Raw genomic sequence first — 25,310 nt, 5'->3', positions numbered from 1 at the left:
TTATACTTGTATTACGAGTGTGGACGTGAAGGAGCAAATTATAACTGTGTAGGTTGTGAGTGTGTCTGTGAACTTTTCTTGGTAAAAGCTCAGAAATATAGCTAAGGGCTTGGCTACTTAGTGCCTTTTATACCAATAACAAAGTCTTAAATGATATTCGTTGGTGAACTGGAAGCCAGTGCAGATCTTTTAATTTTTAATTCTCTATGTGAGTGGAACACTCTTAAGGTTTTTTTTTGCATAATTAAGTGTTATATTGTTTTTTTGATCAACATAACACCAAACAAATTTTCAGGAAAATGTTTTACAGAGTACTGAGCAAATGAAAATCAAGAAAAAGTACTCCAAAATCCCTATCCGTTTATAGAATGGCTTCCGGCCATTTCCTATCAAAATTAGATTTCAATACCGAAAATCATACTTAGCTTTGACTATTATATTTTACAAATGATGACCTCCTTGAAAACAGCCATTGGCTGAAGCACACTATCGTGTTGAAATAGCATTAAAAATGGGGGTTCAACATGCACTCATCAGAATAAACTGCATGAATGAACAGAACCCTAGAACAAAACTGTAAATGATAGGTGTCAAAATGCTTCAGTATGTCTGTTTTTTCTTTTTTATTTTGTTTTGCAGTACTAACATTGAAATAGGATAAAAATGAAACGAACTTAATATAATCTCAACAATCAATCAAATCCTGTTTTCACCCTTTTCTCTTTGATTCAGACCATGGATTTATCATTCATAAAACCAAGGGGATATATAGTTGATAGTTTTATCAACTAACCAAGATATTCTAAAGCTTATGAATATATGACCTGCTTTTTAAAAACTGTATAAAGTGAAACTAACTATTCATTTAATTTAATAGCAACTGATTAGGATTAGAATGAAAAAATAAAACAAACAATTTCTCACCTAAATACTAATAATAATAGACAATTTTCCCAGAATGGCCCAAAGCGTGTTACAGCATATTATTACCCCGGTCATTGGATTTATCTCAGTCAAGCACGAAAAGTGCACAATTTCCACTCCCTGGGGAGCATTCCTTGCATTCGTCGCAGCCACATTATGGCGCTGGCAAAATCAAACATACAATATATTTCACATCCTAACGGGTACCCATTTATCACCTGGGTCAAGAGTGGCAAAGTGTGGATTAACGCCTTTCCAAAGGATGCTAGACTGCGGTGGGCTTCGAACACATGACCCTCTGTTTACAAGGCAAGAGTCCGAACCACTACACCACGGCTCTTCCATGATTTCTTATTTATAATGTTTTTGTTCTAGCATTGAGCATCTGAAATCTAATATCAAAGTCAAAGAAGATGAACTATGGAAAGCCATACAGCAAGCTGAGGCAGCTCAGAGACAACTAGAAAGTGAGAAAGCTGCAAGTAACAAACTCAGGTAAAATACTCATGATATTCATGTCACTGGTGAACAGATGGGGGGGGGGGGGTTATTGGACAACCTAGAAAAAAAATAAAAAATAAAAAAAAGGAAAGGAAAGAGGGTGAAATATGCCATTATTTCTGAATACAATGTCAAACTCTTTTCCTATTGAAAATGTGGAGAAAAAAAATTCTTGCTCACTGTGCTCACAACTTTTTTGGGGGACTTACCCCTGTATATGGCATGTCTGGCCCCCTCAAAATTTTTGGCTCACTACGCCACTGATTCATGTACTAACTTTTTGCAGCACAGTGTATATAACTGATATACATACTTGCACACTGGTTAGCCTATATATTTGTTTACACAATATTTGAATTCAAACTGTCTCAACAGTTTAGAGGGAATCCAGACAGTTTATTTTGTTTTATATGAATGTTGCAAAGCCCATATTCTGAAGTCGGGTTTAACTTTGACCATGGTCTGTGTGCTAAAATTCTTGGAAGCCAAAAATGTCAGATTTGTATACATTGCATGTTCCTTACGTTTTCTTACTCTTCCTTATTTCCTATTCATCTTTCCAAGACAGTTAAGAATACCTCATGAATTATATAATTTGAAATTAATTAGATACATGCAAGGGTAGGAAAATTTGAATAATAAACAAAGATTTTTTTAACCATGTAGTGGGAAAATAATTTTTTTTTCAATCTATGAGTAAAATAATTAATGATTGATATTCTTCAAAGAGCGAAGTTGGCTCAGTCAGTATAGCGTCTGCCCGTCGAACCAAAAATCGTGGGTTCAAGTCCATCCCGGGCAGATGACTGAAGCCAGTGCGTTGTGTGTAAACGTCACTCTCCTGTTTCATAGATGCAGGCTATGTTACAGTGGAAAACACTCCGTCCCTCGGAAAGGACATTAAACAGAGGCCCCGTGTAAAGGAGAATCACCACCTTTGCACATTAAGAATCCACTGCACTATTCGAATAAGAGTAGGGGGAAACCCCGGTGTAGTGGTCCACCTGCATTTTCCAACCAGTTATTCGGGAGGAGAGACCTGCAGGTCACAGTTCTGTGTGCGCGCGCCCTTCTTGGCGACCCAGATTGGCTGGCTCCTCCATTGCGCCTTTGAATGTCTTTGACAGATATATGGCGCTTGACAAATGCTGTGCATTATCATCATCATGTTCTTCTGTTTTATTTCAGAGCTTGGAGGAAGGACATTCTTCAGAGGTTGCCTATGATCAAAGCTAAACTCTCAGAAGAGAAGCAGACTCTGGGGAATGTGAAGTCTGAATTCAGTGACTATCAAAACAAGATGGCCGCCATCAATAAGAAAATCACCGGCGTCATACAGAAAGTATGCAAGAAAGAGAAGCAAGGTGGGCTTTTTTTTTAAAGTGTTTTTGTTATTTTGTAATTGGAATTCTCTCTCTCTCTAACCCTTATTCATTATCACAGTCGATATTTTGTGGTTATTGGTAAACAGTAGTCTATTGAGCACTGCTTCTTCATTTTTCTTTAACCCTGTGCACATGGACATTGCAATTTGCGCATTTGTAGAATTAGATTTAACCATTGTAATTATGTGTTTTCTTTGTCATCTTTGTACAAGAGAAGTTATATTGTTATAATCTTTAATTTACATCTAATCAATGAATAGTGACAATGATATATATGGTGTAATATGATAAGCAAGAAAATATCTACAGAAAAATAATTATGATCCTCAATCAATACAGCATGTGAAGAGTTAATACACATATACATGTATAATGTCTGACAGTCATGCAACTTTTTACTAGCCATCTCACTTTCATTATGCAAAACATCTTTTAGTTTGTTTTATTGAACATTTGTGTATATTGGACTAAAGATATACTTGACCATTTTTATTTGTTGTTTATGCCAGACTTGATCGTCCTTTGATGAAGCTTATTTGAAATACAAAATCACTGACATCACTTAATTTACATTTTTGTAGGACATTGAATTTAAACTTTCAGTCCTCTGGTTGCTTGCGTACAAGCTTCCATGTTTTCCAAACATTCAGGTAAAAGACACTAGCTACCGTCATTGTCAATAAAATTCAGTACCAAATGGACTTAAGATAAACACTGGTACTTGCTTAACTACAGGAAATCAAATGTTCACAAAATTGAACAAAACTGACAAAAAATTATTAAAAACATAAATGAGTAGTATCTGTCAAACAATTTTTCAGGAAAATGTATAAATACAGAATAATGAGCAAATGAAGAACAAAAAAGAAATATACTGAAAAATTCTCATCTGTTTATAGTGTGGTCACACACGTGTTGTTTCCTATGTTAGCTACACCAAGAGAAAATATGTGGTAATGAAATGAATATAATTTCAAGCAAGCCTGAATTATTTTGATTAAATTTTGTTGTTGTTTTTAATAAAGCATTCAGGTGTAATGATAAAACTCCTGGATTACAAGTAGTTTCAACCTTTCCTCTTGAAATTAGATTTCTATACCCCAACTCCAACTTAGCTTGAAAATTATATATAATTTCTTCCTTTGCAGTGGTTGATGGCATCCTATCAAGAGCCACTGAAGCAGAGAAACTCTCTTCCTCTCTCCAGTCTCAACTCACTGATGCCCGCCAACAGATGGCAGCAAACAGCACTCAGGGTCAAAGGTTACAAGAAGCCGAAGACAGAATCAGGCAGATGACAAACCGCTGCGCTGAGCTCGAGGCTAGAGAACAGAGTGAGATGTAGTTCCGATTGAGTTGACTAAACTTGGTCCTGTTTCAAAACTTAAGATATTTTGATAAATGTTCGAATTTCTATGCCAAATCTACTCCTGACTAATCAAATTGTACCATTTCAGTAGCTTATAACAAAGTGACTTTCTGTTGATAGTAAGTCATATGGAATGTTTATGCTATAGCTTTTGCATACAACTTCATGATTTCATTTCAATATGAATGAAAAACAAAATATAATTCTCAAAGATTGCTTGAGATTTATTTTTTAAAAATTTACAATATCTATGTTATTTGAAAAAAAAATCAGGGAATTGGTGACATAAGATTTTCAATCCCACTATGTTTTAGCTAACAACATTAATCTCTGCAGAAGCTGTCAATGATACACCATGTGAGTTCTAAAAGGACTAATCAAAGTGGATAGAGGTAGAAAGTGAAGTGGAGAGGCAAGAAATCTGAGGTCGTAGGGTATAGTATTCTTTTATGAAATGAACTGTAAACCAGAAAAGTTGAGAGGTTTGAGGAATGAGAAATGGCAAGGCTGGCTTAATTGAGTCGGCGAGTAGAGTTGCAGAGCAGGAGAGACGACCTGGCCTTTCTGGCAGGTTGTCCGTGTAAGTTTGTGGACTATGTTTAATGTGAACAGTTGTATGGCTTTAACTGGAATGTGACCTTTTTGACCCCCACAGAATCACAAGACGAGCTTCAGAAAGCTACAGTCGAGTTGAGATCAGCCAAGTCAGATATTGTTCAGTTCAAAGAGGTTTTAAGGTAAATGTATTTTGTTTTTAATTTCTTTATTGTAAAATTCATGTAATGAAGCATTGACTGCAATGCATATGTAGCTTGAAAGTTGCAGAGAAATTCCTGCCAATTTCTCTGAAAAGGTTCCTGAATGCTATTTTTACTGGGCCAAGTGATTTCACTGCTAGAGTCGATGATTTTTATATGGTATAGATATTGATGTGAATTTACGATAGAAAGAATTACGATGAAAAATTATTTTCAGAATGATCAGAATTTCTGTAGAATGAGAACTGCCACATCACTGTAACAATTAAAGTGATAAGTTTAAGTGATATAAGTTTATTCAAACCAATCAATCAACCAATCACTCACTTATTAAGAAATCTCCGATCTTCTACTAATAAACAGCTAAATGTACAAAGAACGAATTTAACTCTGGGAGAAAAGGCATTTGCCTCATCAGCTCCATCTCTCTGGAATGCTCTTCCAATCAGGATCCAATCAGCAGAATCACTTGAAGCATTTAAAGAATACCTAAAATCTTATCTGTTTTCTTCTTATTTTTGATAAATATTGTTAGCTAATTTCATTTATTCATGCACCCATACATATACAAATTATTTTATCTGTAATTCCCAATCCCTCTGCGCCTCGGAATAGTTCACTAGATAGATGGCGCATAATAAATGCTGTGTTTATTATTATTTTATTATTTTTTTCTAACTCTGAAAGTATTGAGCATTTTGTTGTTCTTAAATTTTCAGTAATAATTGTTCTTTATTTTTGCCCAAAGAAATAAGACCCAAGAAGTGGAGGACAGTCAGCGGCAGAGGGCCAAGCATGAACAGTTCCTTAGCAACAGCATCAACAAACTCCAGGAGGAGCTGCGTTGCCGGGCGGAGGAGGCCCAAGATTACCAGAGGGAGCTCGGAGAGCTGAAGGAGCGCGAGGCGGAGCGGAAGAGGAAGGTGGAGAGCAGTCTAAACACGAAGATCGAGGCATCAGCAAGAGAACTGAGACAGCTAAAAGAGGCTTTGGATAGTTCCAGGAGGGACTGCTCTGCATTGAGAGATGAAAGGTATAGTAATGGACACTGCTGTGTTCGGAGGTTTTTTTTTTGGGGGGGGACTGGCTACAGGGTGTAAGGAAGTCTAAATTGGAGGCATCAGTTAGAGAATTAAGGTAGCTGCAAGAGGCTTTCGATAATGTCAGGAGGGATTGCTCAGGACTTAGAGATGAAAGGAATAGTAATAAAGCCCTATCCAAAATAAGTAGTATAAGTTGGAGGCATTCATGAGAGAAATGAGACAGCTACAAGAGGCTTTGGATAATGACAGGAGGGATTGCTCTGCACTGAGAGATGAAAGGTACAGAAATAGCCTGGAGGTAGGCTGTAGTCCCCCCCCCCCACCTAAAATGTTCAGTGCTTAGAGATTTTTTTTGCAGGAGTTTCTGCATTTTATTCATGAATCAATACATGTTCACATAATAACAAAGATGTAACTTAATACATTTTATATGTGATAGTTCAAGAGATAAATAATACTGACAAAGACTGATAATTAAATTATACATAAGCATGTGATGTAGTAAGTTCAGTAAAATACAGGGGCCAGCTATTATAAGTACATAAGGGCCAGCTATTTTTTAGCACACTGAGATGACTGATTGAATGTGATAACGAGATTATGATCATCTGATATTCATATTTTATCTTGACATCATTACACAGAGAATCGATGGTGGCGTCCCATCAACATCGGATTGAACAACTCAAACAGAGCTTTGCTCAGAGGATACAAGAAGCTGATGGATGGCCTGAAAGGGTGAGATGTTGCAAGTTTATCTATCTACAATATTAAGATTCAGTTCTATGATACCTAGACAGATCCTTGTCATCGATCATTCAGACCATTTTACAATGATGTCATCATTTGTGCAATTTTGGATCCATATGATTTTATCCATTGCACGCCTGCCGAGACAACCGGCACTCGTGTGCGGAGCTTGTATTGACTGTTGCATACATGTATGTTTGCGACAAACAGCAGACCATGCTCACACTGAATGCACTCGTCCAAATTCATAAATTTTAAGTTACAAGAATCCTTTTATAGGTGTCTTATAAAACAAATAATGTTTTTTTCATTTGTGCAATGGACAGAATACTTCATTCAGTGAAAGATGAAATGATCCATTCAACACTACTTCACCTCAGTGAATGGATTAACACCTTTCAACTCAAGAAGTATTCTGTCCATTGCACTATGAAAACATTCATTATTTTTATTCTATACTGATATCATTTCATAATTGAATTGATTAATTAATAGTCAATAATTGTAACTTAACATTGACCAATTAAGATTGTTGAACAGTAGGAATAGGTTTCCCGACAAACCAATTGATATAATAATAATCAAAATAAATGATAATGATGATGATGTTGATAATGTTGATGATGATGATGATAATTATGATGATGATGATGACAATGATGATGATGACGATGATGATGATTGGGGCATCTTGGTCTAGTGGTTTTGTCTCTCAATCAGAGGGACTTGGGTTCGATTCCCAGCCATGGCATGGTTTCCTTCAGCAAGAAATTCATCCACACTGTGCTGCACTCAACCCAGGTGAAGTGAATGGGTACCCAGCAGGATTAATTCCTTGAAATGCACTGAGTGCTGGAAGGCTGCTTAAGCTAAAGCTGGGGTAATAATTACAATATCAATGTGCCTCGTATTAGATTATTTCTAGATAGATGGCATAACATAATTACCAATTATTATTATTAGTATTATTATTATGATGATGATGATGATTATTATGATCTTGATGATGATGATGATAATAATAACATTAATAATAATAATCATAAATACGACAATATTATTAACAAAAGATGGATTTATATAGCACTTTTGCCTGTGGATACAAAATGCAACTATTATATTAAAAAGAAGGAAATAAAATTATTTCCTTGGCTTCAGCTGAAGTTTCATTTTCTTCAGCAGCGCTCATGACATACTAATTCTGCCTGCTACCCATTCTTTTAGGTCTTTGATACCAATACCAGACCTATCAAACATTTTGAATTTGGAGGAAAGAATTTGAATTCCTGCATCCATGACTCTTGTTGAGATAGGACTTACCATTTGTTTTACTGTACAGTCCTATGGTACAATAAAGTTTTGTGAGAAAATTTTTCCCTAATTTCTGTAAGAGAGTCTTTTACACCACTGAAAACCTTTCTTTTATCGTCTTTTTTTTTCAGTTGAATGAAAGTTTATCAAAGGAGAGGGAGAAGCATGCAGAGGAGATGGCTAGTCTTGAAGAAAAACTGCAAAAATCATTTCAAGTGGTGAGTTATTATCTATTCAAGACCATACTGTTATCCTATTAACTACCGTACTAGAGCTACCGGTGACCACAACATTCCATAAAACTTAAAGTTTGCTTTATTCTAGGTGATAGAATGGGTGGTGTCCTGACAAGCCATGGTTTAGTTAAACCTGGGCTAACTTAGACCACACTCTTATAGAATGCCACATGTCAAATCATTCAGAAAGTTGTCGAAAAATTAATTGAGTTGTGAAATGAAAAGTGTAATATGCAAAAATGTAATGAATTTTAAAGAATTAATTGATACATTATAATTACCATGAAAATGTAAGAAATATGAAGCCCAGCATTCTATAGAAGCATGCAATGAATTGATTTGATTTTGGGGACAACATTGGAAAAAAACCAGCGATATTCAATTCAGAAACAGTGTATTTTCTATCTACTTATCTCCAATCACACATATCTCTTTTATTTGTTAATAACTCATCATCATTATGAATTTAATCAAATATTATTGTGTGGTTATTTATCATTCTCAAGATTTTTGCTGATGTTGTTTTAATGGAAAATACTTCATATCTTGGTATTTTCTATACCTCAGGACTTGGAAATTCAGAAGCAGAGAAATGATGAATTGATTTTGAAATACAAGCAGGAACTCAGTAGTGCTGAAAATAAGGTAAGTCTTTGATCGTTTGTTCATAAAAATTATAAATGACGACATTCAAGTTACCGAGCTTACCCACAAGACTTGTGGAAGAGAAAATGTTGTGGTTTGGTGTTAGGCTTGTGTCAAGGCACCGTATTCTTTTCTTATTAAGCAGATGTTTACTTTTGGAAAATTCCTCTTGTGTATCGCATGAACTGAATGTATGAAAATGAGAGATGCCAAATTAATTCATATCACTTCCACCTTGTAATTTTTAACATCAACATTCTTGAGTGACTGTTTATATGGCAATGTAGCTGATCAACCAATGTCACCAGTTTGTGAAAAGTAGGTATACTGAGCTATTTCTTTATCAAGGAACCTTACCAAAAGTCAAGAGAAAGCTTTTTCCCTCAGGAATTCCTGCAAGTGTCTATTCATCGCAAATAGTCGCATTTCATCATGGACAAGACAATTGGGCTTTGGGAAAGCCATATTATTCCTTTATAGCTGGATCCCTGCAAAGTCTTCTTCGCATATTTGCCGTATCCCGATAATTTTGTCTGTGATAAAATGTGAGGATTAATGATAATAATAATATATTCCATTTGTATTGCGCAGCTATTATAATTGCATATACCCTACTGTGCTTGATACGGTATTATTAACCCAGCTGTAGCTGAGCCGCCATATAGGTGCTAAAGCATTCAAGGAATAAATCCTACCGGATACCCATTCACCTCACCTGTGTCGAGTTCAGCACAATGTGGGTAAATTTCTTGCTGAAGGAAACCACGCCATGGCTAGGATTCAAACCCACGGCCCTTTTTTTTAAAGGCGAGAGTCAGAACCACTAGACCACGATGTGCCCACCAATCATTTTTGTCAATTTTTACAACTAATATATCAAATGTGAAGTAGAAACAGAAATTTGCATTTGATTGCAAATATTTTCTTTCAACACCCCCAAGACAATCTTGCCGAACTTGGTGAACATCAGAATCAGGATTGGTCATAGATATAACCATTAAGGCATTCTACTATATCAATAGTTATTCTTATGTTCTCCAAATGTACATGTACTTAACGATGGAAGCATTCCAACATACAGTATAGTCCATTAACAACAAGAGGATTAACAATCAATGTGTAACTGTCACATATACATGTACTCAATCATATGTTAAGATAGATATTCTTTGCAACATATAAGGATGAGGTGTTATCTGTCTATATGTTACTATCTGTATTTAGATGAAAAACAACATCCAACGCGAAAGAGACTCATTGAAAGCTAGACTAGACAGTCTAGAGAGGGAGCTATCTGATTCTAAGAGGATATCCAATGATCAGGAAAAGGGACTGAGAGAAGAGATTGATAGCTTACAGAGGATTACAATGGAACTTAGGAAACAACTTGGTGAGTAACGTTTCAGGGCCGGAAATTTAATTGAAAGCATTGATTTTGTAAGTAATTTTACTTGGCATTTTACCTGGCTTGGTGATATGTATAAACTCATATTCAGATCACATCTTAGTGTTTTTATCAAGCCTAATTTAAGAAAAATACCTACTATTAACCATTTTGACATCTTAAAGTTTAAGCCAAATAATTGAATTTTTGTCAACATTTGAAAAATACAAGCTATTATAGAATAAAATATCTTTTATTCTTTACTCTTTCCATCTTTTTTTCTCTTTCTCTCTATCCATTGAGTAGTTGCAAAACAAGATGCATATAAATAAATAAATACCGGTAATAAATGAATAAATGAATGAACGAATGAATGAATGAACAAACGAGCAAATGAATAATAATCTGACAACCTCAGTGTATAAAGCTGTGGAACATCTAGAGATACTGCCTTGGCTCTACATGAAGTATTGATGTCATATTTGTCATTTTTCTTACAGCTGAAGGAGATAGTCGTAATACGGGTGAGGTTCAGGCAATGAGAGCCGAGCTACAGGAAGCAGAACAAGACCTGGCGTCAGCACAGAGAGATAAACTTGAACTTCAGAAGAAATTAGATCAGAGCAAAGAAGAGGTATGTTCCAAATATTCTACTGTTGGTTTAAGGATGATGGAGAAAACAAACAAAGCAGAAAATCTTCTAGATTTTCATTATAAACACCAACAGATTTCATTGAAGTTATGAATTTGGGGTTTTAAGGTGTATGGTATTATGAAGTGTGACTTGCAAAAGAGTTTAATCCTTTGTGATGAAAGGACTCCACTGCACTAATGCCCTGTTGAGAAGAATACCTCATTCTCTCTTTATGTTAAGAATAGATATAGAGTGGTTGTGCGGTGCTTGGTTTATGGCTATCAACTTTGATTTATAGCTTGCCCAGAGTCTATTCTTTTAGGTTTGTCTTGCCTGACCAAGAAAGGAACAAGGACAGGGGCCAAGCTTCTCCAATCCAACCTTTGTTCATTCTTATTCTAATGTTCATTTATTTTCCTTTCCATCAAATTAACAGACCAGATTTAACATATATAAGTTTTGCATCTCTATCTACATTTGTCTTTAAAAAGATAATATACCAATTCCCAATTATCTTCTTAAACACTATGACATCTTCGAAAATACAATAGAAAACATTTTCAACTAGTTAAAACATAGTTAATCTCAGTGTCAATTTCAACACCTCATTATCAATGACTGATACAGAGGAATCTGATCTATGTTTATTTACACAGGTTGCCTTTCTACAGGAGACCGTCCATCGAGAGTGCGAGGAGCGGTTGGAGTTGACGGAAGCTCTCAGCAAGGCCAGGGAGCAGCTTCTTGTTCATCAGAGGGGGACGTCCATCGCAAACAGCACCAGCAGCGGACGATCGCACTCCCAACTCAGCCTGGGCGGTAGCAGCTCCTCTCCCCACCAGCCGACCAGCCCCATGGGGAATCCCCCTAGTGGGATGAGGAGGGGCAGTGGTGGAGGAGGGGGGCAGTCAGGGGGGAGTAAGGGGGTAAGGCAAGTAGGGTCGAGTGGGAGTGGGAGCTTGAATGATAGTAGAAATCGGATAGCTACGGTCCTAGGAAAGAAAGAACTCAAGATTCAGATTAATCCAGGACAGTGAGCATGGGTTAACCTAGGTAGGCTACATGATATGATGATAATATCAAATTACTGTGACTTTGAAACTTTGAAAATAGACGATATTGGGTCAATGACATATTACCTATCTCAATGTTGAAAACATCAAGAAGCTTTAAAGTGCCATCGGCTTGACGAAATGATGCGATATTTTATCTTGCTAAGTCGACATAATCATATTATTATGTCAACAAGGCGAAATAGACATCTTGCCAAGTTGACATACAGCTGTTAATTAGTCGACTTGGCATGATAGTGTATCTTGTTGCCACGTCAACATACAATTTTTTGTAGTTGACTTGGCTGATATTGTATCTTTTCACGTTGCCATACAACTTTTTATAAGTTGACTTGTGTATCTCACCAAGTCGACATATAACTCTTCTCTACAATTTAGACAAGAAATCTGCCTTCAAATGTTATAAAACAGAGACATTCCATTATTCCCATCCAACTCAAGAGGGTTCCAGGGTAAAATGTAAAATATCATGTCAGCTAGGATGTTGATGAAGCCAGGGCCTTGAAATTCCTAATCCTTGAACCTCATTTGGAATAGGTGAGCCATGGTGCTGAGAAAGAAAGAACTCAGTTTTCAGGTTAATTCTTGACTGAAGTGAGGATGTTGGCATAGCCTGGTGTCCTGAAATTCTCAATCCTTGGAGCATCAGTAGAAATAGGATATCCATGGTGCTAGGGAAGAAAGAACTTAAGATTAATCCTGGAAAAGTGATTGAAGTTCTGGGTGTAGCCTTGTGTCAAGAAATTCTTAAACCATGAATGATGGTAGGAATAGGATAGTCATGATGCTTTGAAAGAATGAACTTAAGATTTAGATCAATCCTGGACTCTGAATGAGAATGTTGGTGTAGCCTGGTGTCATGAAATTCTTAAACCCTGAATGATGGTAGAAATAGGATAGTCATGCTTTGAAAGAAAAGACTTAAGATTAAGATAAACCCTGGACAAGTGAGTTAGGGTGGTGGTGTAGCCTGGGGTCATGAAATTCTCAAACCCTGCATGATGGTAGGAATAGGATTTTCATGATGCTAAGAAAGATTGAACTTAAACGTCAGGTTAATCCTTGACTGCGAGTGAGGATGTTGGTGTAGCCTGGTCACAGCGGTAGGAGTAGGATAGCTACAGTGCTAGGGAAGAAAGAACTTAAGATTCACATATTCTGGACTATGAATGAGCATGTTGGTATAGCCCAAAGCTATGAAATTCTCAACCCCTAAACGATGGTAGTAGTAGCAAAGCCATGGTGCTTGGAAAGAAAGAACTTATGATTAAGATTAATCCTGGACAAGTGAGTTAGGGTGTCGGTGTAGCCCGGTGTCATGAAATTCTTAAACCCTGATCGACGGTAGGAATAGGATGGCCATGTTTTGGGGGAAAGAAAAGAGATTAAGATTGGGCATTGAGCTAGGTTTTCAGTGGTTGAAATAAAGTTATCACTTTATTTCATTTTGTTATATTCAAATTGTGGAAAATTTATACATTGCACTAAACATTTGGTGTAATAGTTATAATAATGATATCAGTTTAATAGTAATATCATCATTTGCATATTTTAACTTCAGCTGGTGTGATTAAAAATGATTCAGGGATTATCTCGACAAAGAACTCATGTTTTGGTAAAGAATCATGAGTTTTTGATCAACTTTCCATCACAAAAAATTTGCCATAGTGACAAACTATAAAGGATCAAATTGACTGAATACTAGCCAAATAGCTGGTGTAGTTTAATTGTAGGTAGCAAAAATGTAACAAGTGAGTAGTAAAATACTCCCCATTTCTTCCTCATGCTGAGGTGCTTTTCCATTCATAAGAAAATTTTAACAATCACTAGATTTGAGCCATTTTCGGGTAAAACTTGAGATTGTGGAAAAAGAATCATTTTTCTCATCACATCAGTCAGATTGATTTTTTCATTGATCAAAGAGGTGCTATTCCTTAAAACATAAACAGGAACTTTGGCTAAGTTTACCAGCAATTGCTTGAGTAGCTATAATTTTTCCATGGTATGCCTTACATTGGTTGGAGAGATTTTGCCATTCTTCAATTCTTGAAAAAAAAATCATGAGAGACATCAATAGACATGGCTGTCATATTAATTCTTAATGGGGGCAACCTCCATTTTTATGCTAATATTCATACGTTCTCAGATTTTACAGGGTAAATCTAGTGGTTTTGCTTCAGATAACATGGTTGTAAATTACCAAAAAGCATTTTTCACCAAAAATCAATCAAAATGTTGTATGTATTGGCTGTTGTAATTTATGCTTACATTAGAGGAGCAATGTCATACAACTGATAAAAAGCTTGATACCAAAAATGCAAAGTGCTTCACAATAAATTCACCAAATGATATTGACTTGATGGTCACTTGAAGAATCGTTGACAGTTGAATTTACAGAGGTGGTTCAGTTTTTAATTTGCTAATTTTTGGTGCAAAATATTTGATATTCTAGCCTTAAAAAGAAAACAAGTTATTTATTGAAATGTGTTTGCTACAAGTGGTGCCAAAATCCGTCCAATTTTGTATTAAAGCGCCCACCATTCATTGAAGCCAGAACATTCTGATCCGTCAAAGGTTTGGAGGGATGAGCCATGACTTGTCCCTCCAATAATTTGTCTTAGTACTACATTTCCAAACTATTGTAACCAAAGTGATATTGTCATCATCTGAATTGTTTACATGTACATGTAAATAGTGATATTATCAAGGTAATTTGATTAGTAGGTGTTACACTTGGTGTAAACTGATATGTTATTCTGTAGGTTAATTGCCACTTGGTCCACACCCATTTGGTGTGATGAACCATCTGATCCTAGTTCATCTGCAACCAGTTCGTCTACTCACCAGTTGTACTTTGTATAATTGCTTCTTCCCCTATTTACCTCTTAGTCTTATTACCATGTAGGCTATACACTCTTTTTCTAGTATCCACTTGGTCTAACAGTACTAAGTCTATATAATTAGATGAACTGTTAGTCAACCAAATTTTCATTTGACAAACTGCAGAATAATTCATAGACCATCTGGGCAATTAGACTATATGAAGTTAAGATCAAGTGATGTTTGGACCGGGCAGTAATATAACCAAATTGATAGTGGTCCAGCTGGATTTAGCTATATTAGCCCAAATTCTTGAAGGACTAACTTGGCCCATGGGATAAAATGCATCATTTGATGACAATGGCACATAGAGGCTAAATTAGCCCATGGGGCATAGTTAGCTAACTTTTGAGAACTCTCCTAAGGAAAACCTCCATTTGAGAACACTATACCCCAATTTCCCTCATCAATTCTCTTCTCCGACGACAAACCAACTGCCCCAAGCAATTTAAGTATCAAAACACCTGTTTCTTGACCTCGGTCCGAAGATAACACAACAGCCCGAGCGCAAAGCATGACGCGATTTTATTTACTTACTTACCTTATTTCGAGGTCAATTTTCTTCGTTCGAAATTGAAAATGGACTAACATTGGATTTCTGAATACAATATGCCTTTGAAAACGTGATTAAATATCGAATACAATAATTTCATTCCGAAGGTCCTACAGGCAGAGAAGTCTTACGTAATAGCACAACTGTTGTTTGTCATTTCGTCCTTGGCTCAACGCTCATTTACTGGCCTGTGGAGGTGAAATTGAGACAATGGGGATTACCTGGCCTAGAAGGGTTTATCGGGGCTTGGAAATGTTATTATTGAGATTTTCAACTGAAAATTGGGGTAAAGAACCGCAGTTTGCAATCTGAACTGCGGTCTTTCTCCAAACGGGGGTTCGACGTAATGTGGCCAATGGTGTTGGATAATCTGAGAAGTCCATCTGACCAAGTGGATAAAATTAATTACACCAAGTGCATAAAAACCATCTTGTATTTGAAGCTTGTAACAGATGAGCAATTGTGTGTGATCAACAAGCATGGAGTAAATGTTATAATTTGTATTTATTTGATATTACCAGATACACTAAAGCCTATTAAAAAGATAGACCAAGTGCATTGGATTCATAGTAAATTTGAATATACGTGTATATGATAGAATCTAATTTATGTGAAGTTAGTTTTTGTAAATGTTTTCTGTATGTTGTATAAATTGTGTAATAAGGAATTTATGTGTATGAAATAAATCATAGATATTAATAAAGACATATTTATATTTCTCTTCATGTCACTTTATTTTAATCAAATATTTGTTTTCAATTTGTGGCATTAGAGTCAACCCCAATTTAATCCTAATAAATATCCTTTTCCCCTGAGTACATTATTGTAAATTCTGAAATCTGAATGTAGAACAAATCTGTTGGGTTTGTTGGACCCCCATTGTTTTGAAAAACTAAAGGATCCCAAATTCATCTGTTTTGTGTCCAAGAGTCCGACCGTACCAACCAGGATGCAAACAGCTTTTCAGGTGTACGACCAGTCTAGTCATTTTCTATTTCTCTTGGCCCTTTCATTGTTACAACTACATCGTGTCGGTGTAAACACATTCATGAAATTACATATCGGTATTAAACCCGTTGATAACGACTTCTTAGATTTCCATAGGCTTTGTGCATAGACCACTGGTGCCAGCAGGTAACGGTCTAATTTAACACAAACTGTACTTGATGGTCCAAATTCAAAAGGTGAATCCTTGGTTTAAGAACATGGTTTATGCAGATTACACTCTGAATTTGGCATTGAGAAGCATTCGGTAATGAATGCATGTTGTGGGTCACTAAGATTACTGCATTAATGAGCCAACTGTTTATTTGAATTAATTAATATAAACAGCAGATTCATTACTTAAAAACAAAGGCCCATTAATGATGTACCCTTGGTAACAGGAAGCATGCTAAAATAAAAAACGTGTATTCGTTTTTGGACTTTTTATCTAACCTGCTTAATTAAGCATAGACCTTATTGTTGTATGAAAATGTGCATAAACCATGGATTACAAATCGATTGTGTGAATTTGGGCAATCCAGAGGCAGACATATTGGAGGACAAACTGTCATCAATAATTGTTTTTATGGTCTGATGCACAGATTTCCAATGGTTAAGTTCTTTACTGTGATGTCAACACATAATGCTTTTTAGGCCTTTCTATGCGTTCTCAGAAAGTGGGTGTTTTTGTTGAGATGCAACATGCGAAACTGTGATGTCAAGGACAGTCTTGCACAAACATCCATTTTTTATCCCTGATCTCTCATCAGTTCATTTGTCGATCATTCGATTTTCCCTCCATTTCTTCCCCGCTCTCACTCTGCCTTTTCATCCTTCTTTACTCTCATCCTGGATCTAAAATTCTTCCTTCAAAGTTTCAAATCATCGGCCCACTTTATTTTAATCAAATATTTGTTTTCAATTTGTGGCATTAGAGTCAACCCCAATTTAATCCTAATAAATATCCTTTTCCCCTGAGTACATTATTGTAAATTCTGAAATCTGAATGTAGAACAAATCTGTTGGGTTTGTTGGACCCCCATTGTTTTGAAAAACTAAAGGATCCCAAATTCATCTGTTTTGTGTCCAAGAGTCCGACCGTACCAACCAGGATGCAAACAGCTTTTCAGGTGTACAATCAGTCTAGTCATTTTCTATTTCTCTTGGCCCTTTCATTGTTACAACTACATCGTGTCGGTGTAAACACATTCATGAAATTACATATCGGTATTAAACCCGTTGATAACGACTTCTTAGATTTCCATAGGCTTTGCGCATAGACCACTGGTGCCAGTAGGTAACGGTCTAATTTAACACAAACTGTACTTGATGGTCCAAATTCAAAAGGTGAATCCTTGGTTTAAGAACACGGTTCATGCAGATTACACTCTGAATTTGGCATCGAGAAGCATTCGGTAATGAATGCATGTTGTGGGTCACAAAGATTACTGCATTAATGAGCCAACTGTTTATTTGAATTAATTAATATAAACAGCAGATTCATTACTTAAAAACAAAGGCCCATTAATGATGTACCCTTGGTAACAGGAAGCATGCTAAAATAAAAAACGTGTATTCGTTTTTGGACTTTTTATCTAACGTGCTTAATTAAGCATAGACCTTATTGTTGTATGAAAATGTGCATAAACCATGGATTACAAATCGATTGTGTGAATTTGGGCAATCCAGAGGCAGACATATTGGAGGACAAACTGTCATCAATAATTGTTTTTATGGTCTGATGCACAGATTTCCAATGGTTAAGTTCTTTACTGTGATGTCAACACATAATGCTTTTTAGGCCTTTCTATGCGTTCTCACAAAGTGGGTGTTTTTGTCGAGATGCAACATGTGAAACTGTGATGTCAAGGACAGTCTTGCACCAACATCCATTTTTTACCCCTTATCTCTCATCAGCTCATTTCTCGATCATTCGACTTTCCCTCCATTTCTTCCCCGCTTTCACTCTGCATCTCTCCTTTCATTCCTCTTTACTCTCATCCTGGATCTAAAATTATTCCTTCAAAGATTCAAATCATTGGCCCGGATTGTGAACTTGGGTTTAAATTAGACTGTGGTCTTACTCTATGCTAAAATTATGGGAAGCCAAACGTCAAGATTTGTTCACAAGGTATGTTTCTTGTTTACTGTGCTCTTCTTTTATAATTTTTTAATGGTGAAGACAATTATCTTATTCATCCTTCCCAGACAGATCAGAACGATTCAGAGTCAAATGAGCCGATAGTATGAACTTATACTGTAAAGAGATTAATGTCACAATTTGCTATCCATACTTAAACCACAACTTTAGACCAGAATTTGAATTCAACACGACTTCAGAATATGGGCCATAGGCTCTCTGTAAGCCTAACCCACAACGCAGTTCTCAATGCGACAGACTTCTTTGGCCTGTATTCTGAAGTCTAGTTTAATTTAACTCTGGTCTAAAGTGGTGACTTAACTATGGATAGCCAAGTGTGACAGGTATCTCTAACAGTACAAGTAAAATTTGACAGCTCAAATCATCCATAACAGATGTGAAAAATCACCAAGATAGTTCTCTTCACTTAAAAAGGAGGGCAGAGCCAAGTAAAAATAGAAAACATTATTGTATATAATGTAAATGCAATTTTGAAATTTTAGGCTTCCCATATTTTAAATCTTTGTGAAACACCCCCCTGGGGGTGTAGTTTCACAAAGCCGTTTATAATGTTACGAAAACAACTTTATGAATGACATTTCCTGAGGGTGGCATGACATTTGCTCCTGCGACAATTGCTCCCGGTTTTATTTCATCTAAGATTATGGGTTAGGGTTGCAAGAACTTGCAATGTTTTTTTTTTCGGTTTAGGATAGGGTGTGGTGTTAAATGCAGGGTAAGAGTTGGCAATTCCCTTAGTGTGTGGAATTTGCAGCGGAGCAATTGTCGCCGGAGCAAATGTCATGGAACCTTTCCGAGAGCTCAGAGTTTTCCCTCTCATTTAACAAGTTTGAGTAATTTTCACATGATTTTCTCTGATATGATCAGTTTCTCTACACGAAATGTTCTTCGTTGTAACAAATAATGTTTAACCCTTAGGAGACTGGCTGATTATATGCTATAACATGCATTTTACATAGACCCCAACAGTTTGTAAATTGGCTTTTTCAGCATGTGCTGGTGGTTTTGATAAAAATTACTAATACATTAATAAAAATTCATAAAATTTCATTTAGCACAGGTACCAGGGGTCCATAAATTTGGGAGGAACTACTCATACACTCTTATCTACTCATACACTCTTATGAAACGGCCTCTACGTGAAACTTGTTATCACCTTATCCAAAGGGATATTGCATTGAAGAAAAATGTAAGAACAAGAAATGAAATTTTCAGTTGACTCACTGTATTTGACACATTTACACATACCTTTACTTGCAAACCGCTCTAAATTGAAAACATGAGCACAAACTATTTACATGACGATAAATTCAAATATAAAATGATTAATTATCTAGTCTAACACTAATTTCTAGCCTAGTTTAGAATCTTGGTATTCTACATTCCTTATACCAAAATCTAGACAAATACATACCTGAAAGTATATTATGAAAATGCTATAGCCTCACTGAATTAACTTGGAAAAAATTAGTGGAAGTGGATGTCAAGTGCTTTCTATGTACTACTAGTAACACTTTTCTTGCATTCAAATATATATTACTGGACATTCAAAATTCTTAGTAATAAAAAATATGCAATTTCAAAGGGGCTAGGAGATTGGGGACATTTTTCTTCATTTATTGCCCTAATAAATATATATATATATATATATATATATTAGTTATTGTTAATTTCTTGTTTCCTATCATGCAAAAAGTTTTTCTTTCGGGGAGGGGGGGGGGGGATCTTGTGTTGATGAATATTCAATACTATTTTACTTGAATAAACTTTTAAAGAATGATATGGTGAAATTATTCAATATAATCCTTTACTGACAATATTATAATTATATCAAGCTTCCAAAAGTTTAGAAATATAACTTTCAAATGACTTATTTTCTTAATGCATCATATTTCAAATAACCCCTTCCCCCTCATAGGGATTGGTCGCTTTTCTATTGAATATTCAGAATAGGAAACTTTTTAAATTTATTTTGATTTACCAATTAACACAATTTACATCTCAATAAATATTCAAATCAACATCTAAATGTTAAACCCGACTTTAAAAGAATCGTTCACAAATATTCCTAGTCTAGTGTGAGACATATTTTTTGTGTAGCAAAATAGTGCACAAAGTAACATGTCACTCCAAATGCATGCTAACATTATGCACAATTAATTAAACTTGAAGTGGCTACCACAGCTGAGCCTAAAAATAATGCAAGAAAACCCCACAAGACCAGTGAAATCAAACTTCTTATTTTTCCACCTACAAAGATATCATGGTTGACATGACGGTGCAAATCATTTAACTTTCTCATTAATCCGGACTTGCAGTTAGCATAGGGGAAAAGGGAAATTCGCCAAGAATGGGTACAGGTTTAAGAAAAAAATCTTTTTGTCAGTAAAAATACATTCCTAATTGTATTTTAATCCTGCAATCAACAATGACATGTGTGTACCCCATGCTCATCTGGCAAATCTTTTCTTTTAACACATATCCTTGACCATTGCTAGCTATCCTAGCTGGCTAGCCAGATGAAGTTATTATGAATTTATCATCACGGAGGTATGTATCAAGGTCATCAGAGGCACTTGCAGGCTTGCAGCATGAGCTTAGATTGTCTTGTTCATCTGGCTTGGCAGATGGATTGTTTGGCTATCTCTGCGGTATGTATCAGATCCCCAAAACAGTGATTGTCCGCTTGCCGCAAATGACTCTCGATGATCTCATAAACCAGATCGATTGCTGTGAATGGACTGGGTTGCTGAGGTATAATGTATCAGGTCTTCGGAAAAGAGATTGTCCGCTTGCCTGCAGAAGCCATGCAGAGTGACAATACATTGTCTCACTAAGTCAGACTGAACTTCTCTCCATAGTACAAGTATAAGGCACTTTATACAGTCTTCGGACTCAAGTATAGTCATTTTGTCCGTCCAAGCGGATCTCTACTCGTCGTCATCCTCGCTGTCGCTAATGCATCTGTTCTTCTTGAAACTCCTCGATGGTGCTGGTTTCTCCTCCTCCTCTTCTTCGCTTTCTTCATCCCCTTCCTCCTCCTGTTCCATCTTCTCTGGGGTTTGTTCTTGAGAGGATGAACTTCCTCCAGCTTCCTCTTCCGTCCTGAAAAAAAAGTGAACAAGAAAAAATCATGAATTGTGTTTCATGTATTTTATTTGAAGCAGCTTGTTGCTTGATCAAAATGACAAAATTTTGAAGGAAAGCAGGTGCAGAATGTGACATTACTGACCATTTTTTTAGAGATACATGGTGAAACATGCAGTTATTGTCCGACACAAAAAGAAAAAGACATAACTTTTTATAGAAGGCTATAGAGATGATTTTGCTGTCTGTCGATAGGTAATCCAGCTTCAATAATCTATTGGCACTGTCAGAACTGCTTCAATGAGATACAGTACAGTATGTAAAACTCGGTTTCGAAACATCACCCACTTATAAGCCCACAACGAAGAATCCACTATAAGGTTGCGTATGGACAAAATAATAATTCTGAAATTGAACAGGCCTGCCTGGATGTCTGAATGGTGACATGACATTTGCTCCTGCAACAATCGCTCAAGGCCTTAATTTGGCTAAGACATAGGTTAGCTAGGTTAGGTTGCAATAGGGATTTATGTTAGGTTTCGGGTAGCATATAGTGTTAATACCAGGGTTAAAGTTGGTCATTCGATTAGTGTGTGGATTTTACAGTGGAGTAATTGTTGCCCTAGCAAATGTCAATGATCCTGTACAAATGCAACAAAAATAAAAAAACAATTACCTACAGTAAGCATTTTTCCCATCAGTGACTCATATTTTTGTTGTATTTTTCATAACTCAACGAATTGGTACAAACCTGTCTACATCTTTGCTACTGCATGGAGCATCTTCGGGGTCTTTGTTCTCCTTTCCTGATGACGAGGACGATGGCGACGTCATTGTGAAGAATGTATTGATAGACTTCTGCCATTCTGGAGTCGGTTGTGGGTTTACTGGATTCCCGCCTCCGTACTTATCCTTCTTTCCTCCTGGTTTAAAATAACAGAAAGGAGGTTTAGCGACAGATTGTAGGCTTGGTTTTCATGATTGCAGCATTTTACTCTGGTAAATGCGATTAATCATAAAAAAATTCTTCCGCATTGCTAAACTTTGTTTTTACGACCATACAGGGCCCTAGACATTTGTCTTAAAAGAATTGGGATCCATATCGTAAAGACTTAAAACTATGCTAACTTTTCAATTATTGTAGCTACTATGGAAGCCGTGACTTGGCTGTTACCATGGTAGTTGCCATTCTGTCATAGTTGCCACGAACAGGCCTCTGAATTCTGAATTATTACCAAGGTAGAAACTCTCAAAAATAGAAAACATTTAGTCATGAATATTACATTAACAGTAATATGTCATACCTGCTGAGGGAGACATTACAGTCCCTGCCCGTGTGGGTGCCAGAGCTTTCCTTGGTGCCTTGGCCGCAACAGCTGCATGAAGGAAAATAGAATGAAATTTTACAAGCACGTTTACTTTAACTGAAGAAACAATGTCCATGTCATGTTTGAAAGGTGCAGGAAAAAGCACCTCCTAACACATTTTAAACTTTTGCTTATTTTTCACAAAATAGTGATATGCACGACTCAAATGAGACAATTGACGATTTTGTTTGTTTTTTATTGTTTGAATTATACAGTATTTCTTTTTTTTATATAGATTTGACAGTAAGGACCAACATGACTGAATCATATAGTATTGAACAATGCTCTTTTCACATGTTCAGGGAGGAATTAATCGCTGTTTCAATTGACAATGAGGAGAAAAATAGAATATTCCCCATTTCATATAATAAAATACAAAAGAAATAGTGACTGGATGATGTCATCTGTCTCAACATTTGCATACCAACCAGGATGTGCATATAATTAACTGTTTACTTTTGTGAAATTAAGCATGATGCAGCTAGAGCAGCCTCCGCCCGTTGCGCTCAGGCAGAGCTGAGCTGAGGCAATGCCAATGGTCGGACAGCGCTCTGCGGCACGGCCGCTTTTCACCAAAATTGCAGCTCATTGTATTTGTAGCAGATCAATGCGATCGGAACGGCGTAACGAAAAATATGCAATTGCAAAGCTTTGCCTTTGGTTTGGAGCGGATTTCTCTCTTCTTTTTTCTCGGATCGTGATAAGAAATTTAGAAAATGCTATGCTTTGTTGGACTTGGAGTGGCTTTCTTTGTTCTTTTTCTCAATATGACAGAAATGCTATGCCTTGGAAAGGAAGTTTGAGTGTAAAAATGGGGGTCCCCTCCGCGGCCGCGGCACATACCCACATAGACCAAAAGCTTCGGTCTCTGTTATGTTGGTTGTTCAGCTGAACTCCGTTGGCTTCACTCACCAAATACAGAGACCGAAGTTCTAGCGCGATCTGTACAGGGACTCAATGGCCATATGTTTATGTACTTAAGATCGGACAAAACGGGGAAGTGAATTTGCGTGACAGCCGAGGTAAGTCACTGTTTTTGTTCCTTTTAACTTGATTTTTCTCCGTTTTTGGGCAATTAATGCCAAGAGGGAATATTAATTTGCATTTTGGTCACAATAATTGTCAATTTTTTTATTCATTAAAGACAAAAATTGAAGAGCCCCGACGGGGGGATTTTGCATTGCAAGTCCCCTAATGGTGCGTGCACGATAGCGAGCCGTCTGTGTACGAGGAGAAATAAAAAAAAAATGTTAAAAGACTCCTCGAAACAGACGGCTGCCAGCTGTCTAATAGTAATACCCACAATGCATTATAGGCAATCCTGTATTTTAGGGGTCTAAATTACTTTAGGTTGCTAACTTCAGGCAACAGCTCCACGACCGCTGGTAACATAACATGGTTAACGGTAGTTGGTAGTTCAGTAGTGCATACGTACGTGCCGGGTATGGCGGGCCGCGCCGTTAATGCAATTATTATTTCTATACCCCCCCACCATGTCCATGACAAGTATCGCTGATTACCGTTGGTTTGATATATAGTATTACTTCTTCTTCTTCCACACGTTCCAGGCTGGTACAGTCCGCCACTGGCGTATTATCGTACCTTGTGCTTGTCAAGTGTTGAGTGAACTACTTTAACAGCGGTCGTGGAGCTGTTGCCGAAGTTAGCAACCTAAAATAATTTAGACCCCTAAAATACAGGATTGCCGCATTATATACTGAGTGCCCCCCCCCCCCCCCCCGGGGTCTCGGGCGCCCGGGCCGGGCTCGCATCACTACTTCGACTATACTCCTCTCGCTCGACTCGCACTGCACTCACACAGTCAGTCACGTCAATCGTCGTCAGTGTCGTCACGACATTTAACAATTGTATTCAGCTCTGGCCTCTGTCTGGGCTTCGATTATTAAGAAAATTATATGTATTCTCACCTTTCCTACATGAGTTGTCTGCCTTTGTCCTGACCATGATGAAAAATTCAAATTAAGACGTAAAAAACAAGTAGCAATAGGGAAAAAAGACGAACAATGTTCAGTCAACACAAGTCTTCGTGCAAAATTACCCGCGCTATAAGTACGTACATGTGTACGTTGTTGTGTGTAGAGATTCTGAGATTGTGTACGTACGTATTGAAAATTTCCCGCGTTTTGGGTCAAAGGTCATTGATCGGCTAATTCATTTCCACAATAGGGGTGGCATGGAGCCCTCGGCTTGACACAATGCGTAATATAATAGGCATATATGATAATAAATGTGTTGTTGCATAAG

General features: G+C 36.8%; 2 protein-coding genes across 2 annotated transcripts in view; one reads left to right on the top strand and one right to left on the bottom strand.

Annotated features, from left to right (window-relative positions):
- LOC121427534 (golgin subfamily A member 6-like protein 22) overlaps positions 1-15,231 on the top strand; it is a 28,895-nt gene extending 13,664 nt beyond the window's left edge. The window contains exons 4-14 of the mRNA XM_041623978.1: positions 1,300-1,419; positions 2,614-2,789; positions 3,959-4,144; positions 4,835-4,916; positions 5,686-5,970; positions 6,625-6,718; positions 8,173-8,259; positions 8,845-8,922; positions 10,147-10,312; positions 10,807-10,940; positions 11,597-15,231. Coding sequence (XP_041479912.1) covers positions 1,300-1,419; positions 2,614-2,789; positions 3,959-4,144; positions 4,835-4,916; positions 5,686-5,970; positions 6,625-6,718; positions 8,173-8,259; positions 8,845-8,922; positions 10,147-10,312; positions 10,807-10,940; positions 11,597-11,977 — 1,789 coding nt within the window. The 3' untranslated portion in view covers positions 11,978-15,231. The remainder of the gene's footprint in view (positions 1-1,299; positions 1,420-2,613; positions 2,790-3,958; positions 4,145-4,834; positions 4,917-5,685; positions 5,971-6,624; positions 6,719-8,172; positions 8,260-8,844; positions 8,923-10,146; positions 10,313-10,806; positions 10,941-11,596) is intronic.
- Positions 15,232-20,303: 5,072 nt separating this feature from the next.
- On the bottom strand, positions 20,304-25,070 carry LOC121427597 (PCNA-associated factor-like). Its single transcript, XM_041624071.1, has 4 exons — positions 24,974-25,070; positions 22,983-23,054; positions 22,430-22,601; positions 20,304-21,696 (listed from the first exon to the last, which is right to left on the bottom strand). The coding sequence occupies exons 1-4, from the start codon at positions 25,008-25,010 to the stop codon at positions 21,522-21,524; spliced, it is 456 nt and encodes a 151-aa protein (XP_041480005.1). The 5' UTR covers positions 25,011-25,070; the 3' UTR covers positions 20,304-21,521.
- Between the last annotated feature and the right edge of the window lie 240 nt (positions 25,071-25,310).

This window comes from Lytechinus variegatus, chromosome 14 (genome assembly GCF_018143015.1).
Source record: "Lytechinus variegatus isolate NC3 chromosome 14, Lvar_3.0, whole genome shotgun sequence".
Taxonomy (NCBI): domain Eukaryota; kingdom Metazoa; phylum Echinodermata; class Echinoidea; order Temnopleuroida; family Toxopneustidae; genus Lytechinus; species Lytechinus variegatus.
Note: the sequence above shows the minus strand (reverse complement) of the source record. Positions and strands in the feature narration are given on the sequence as shown.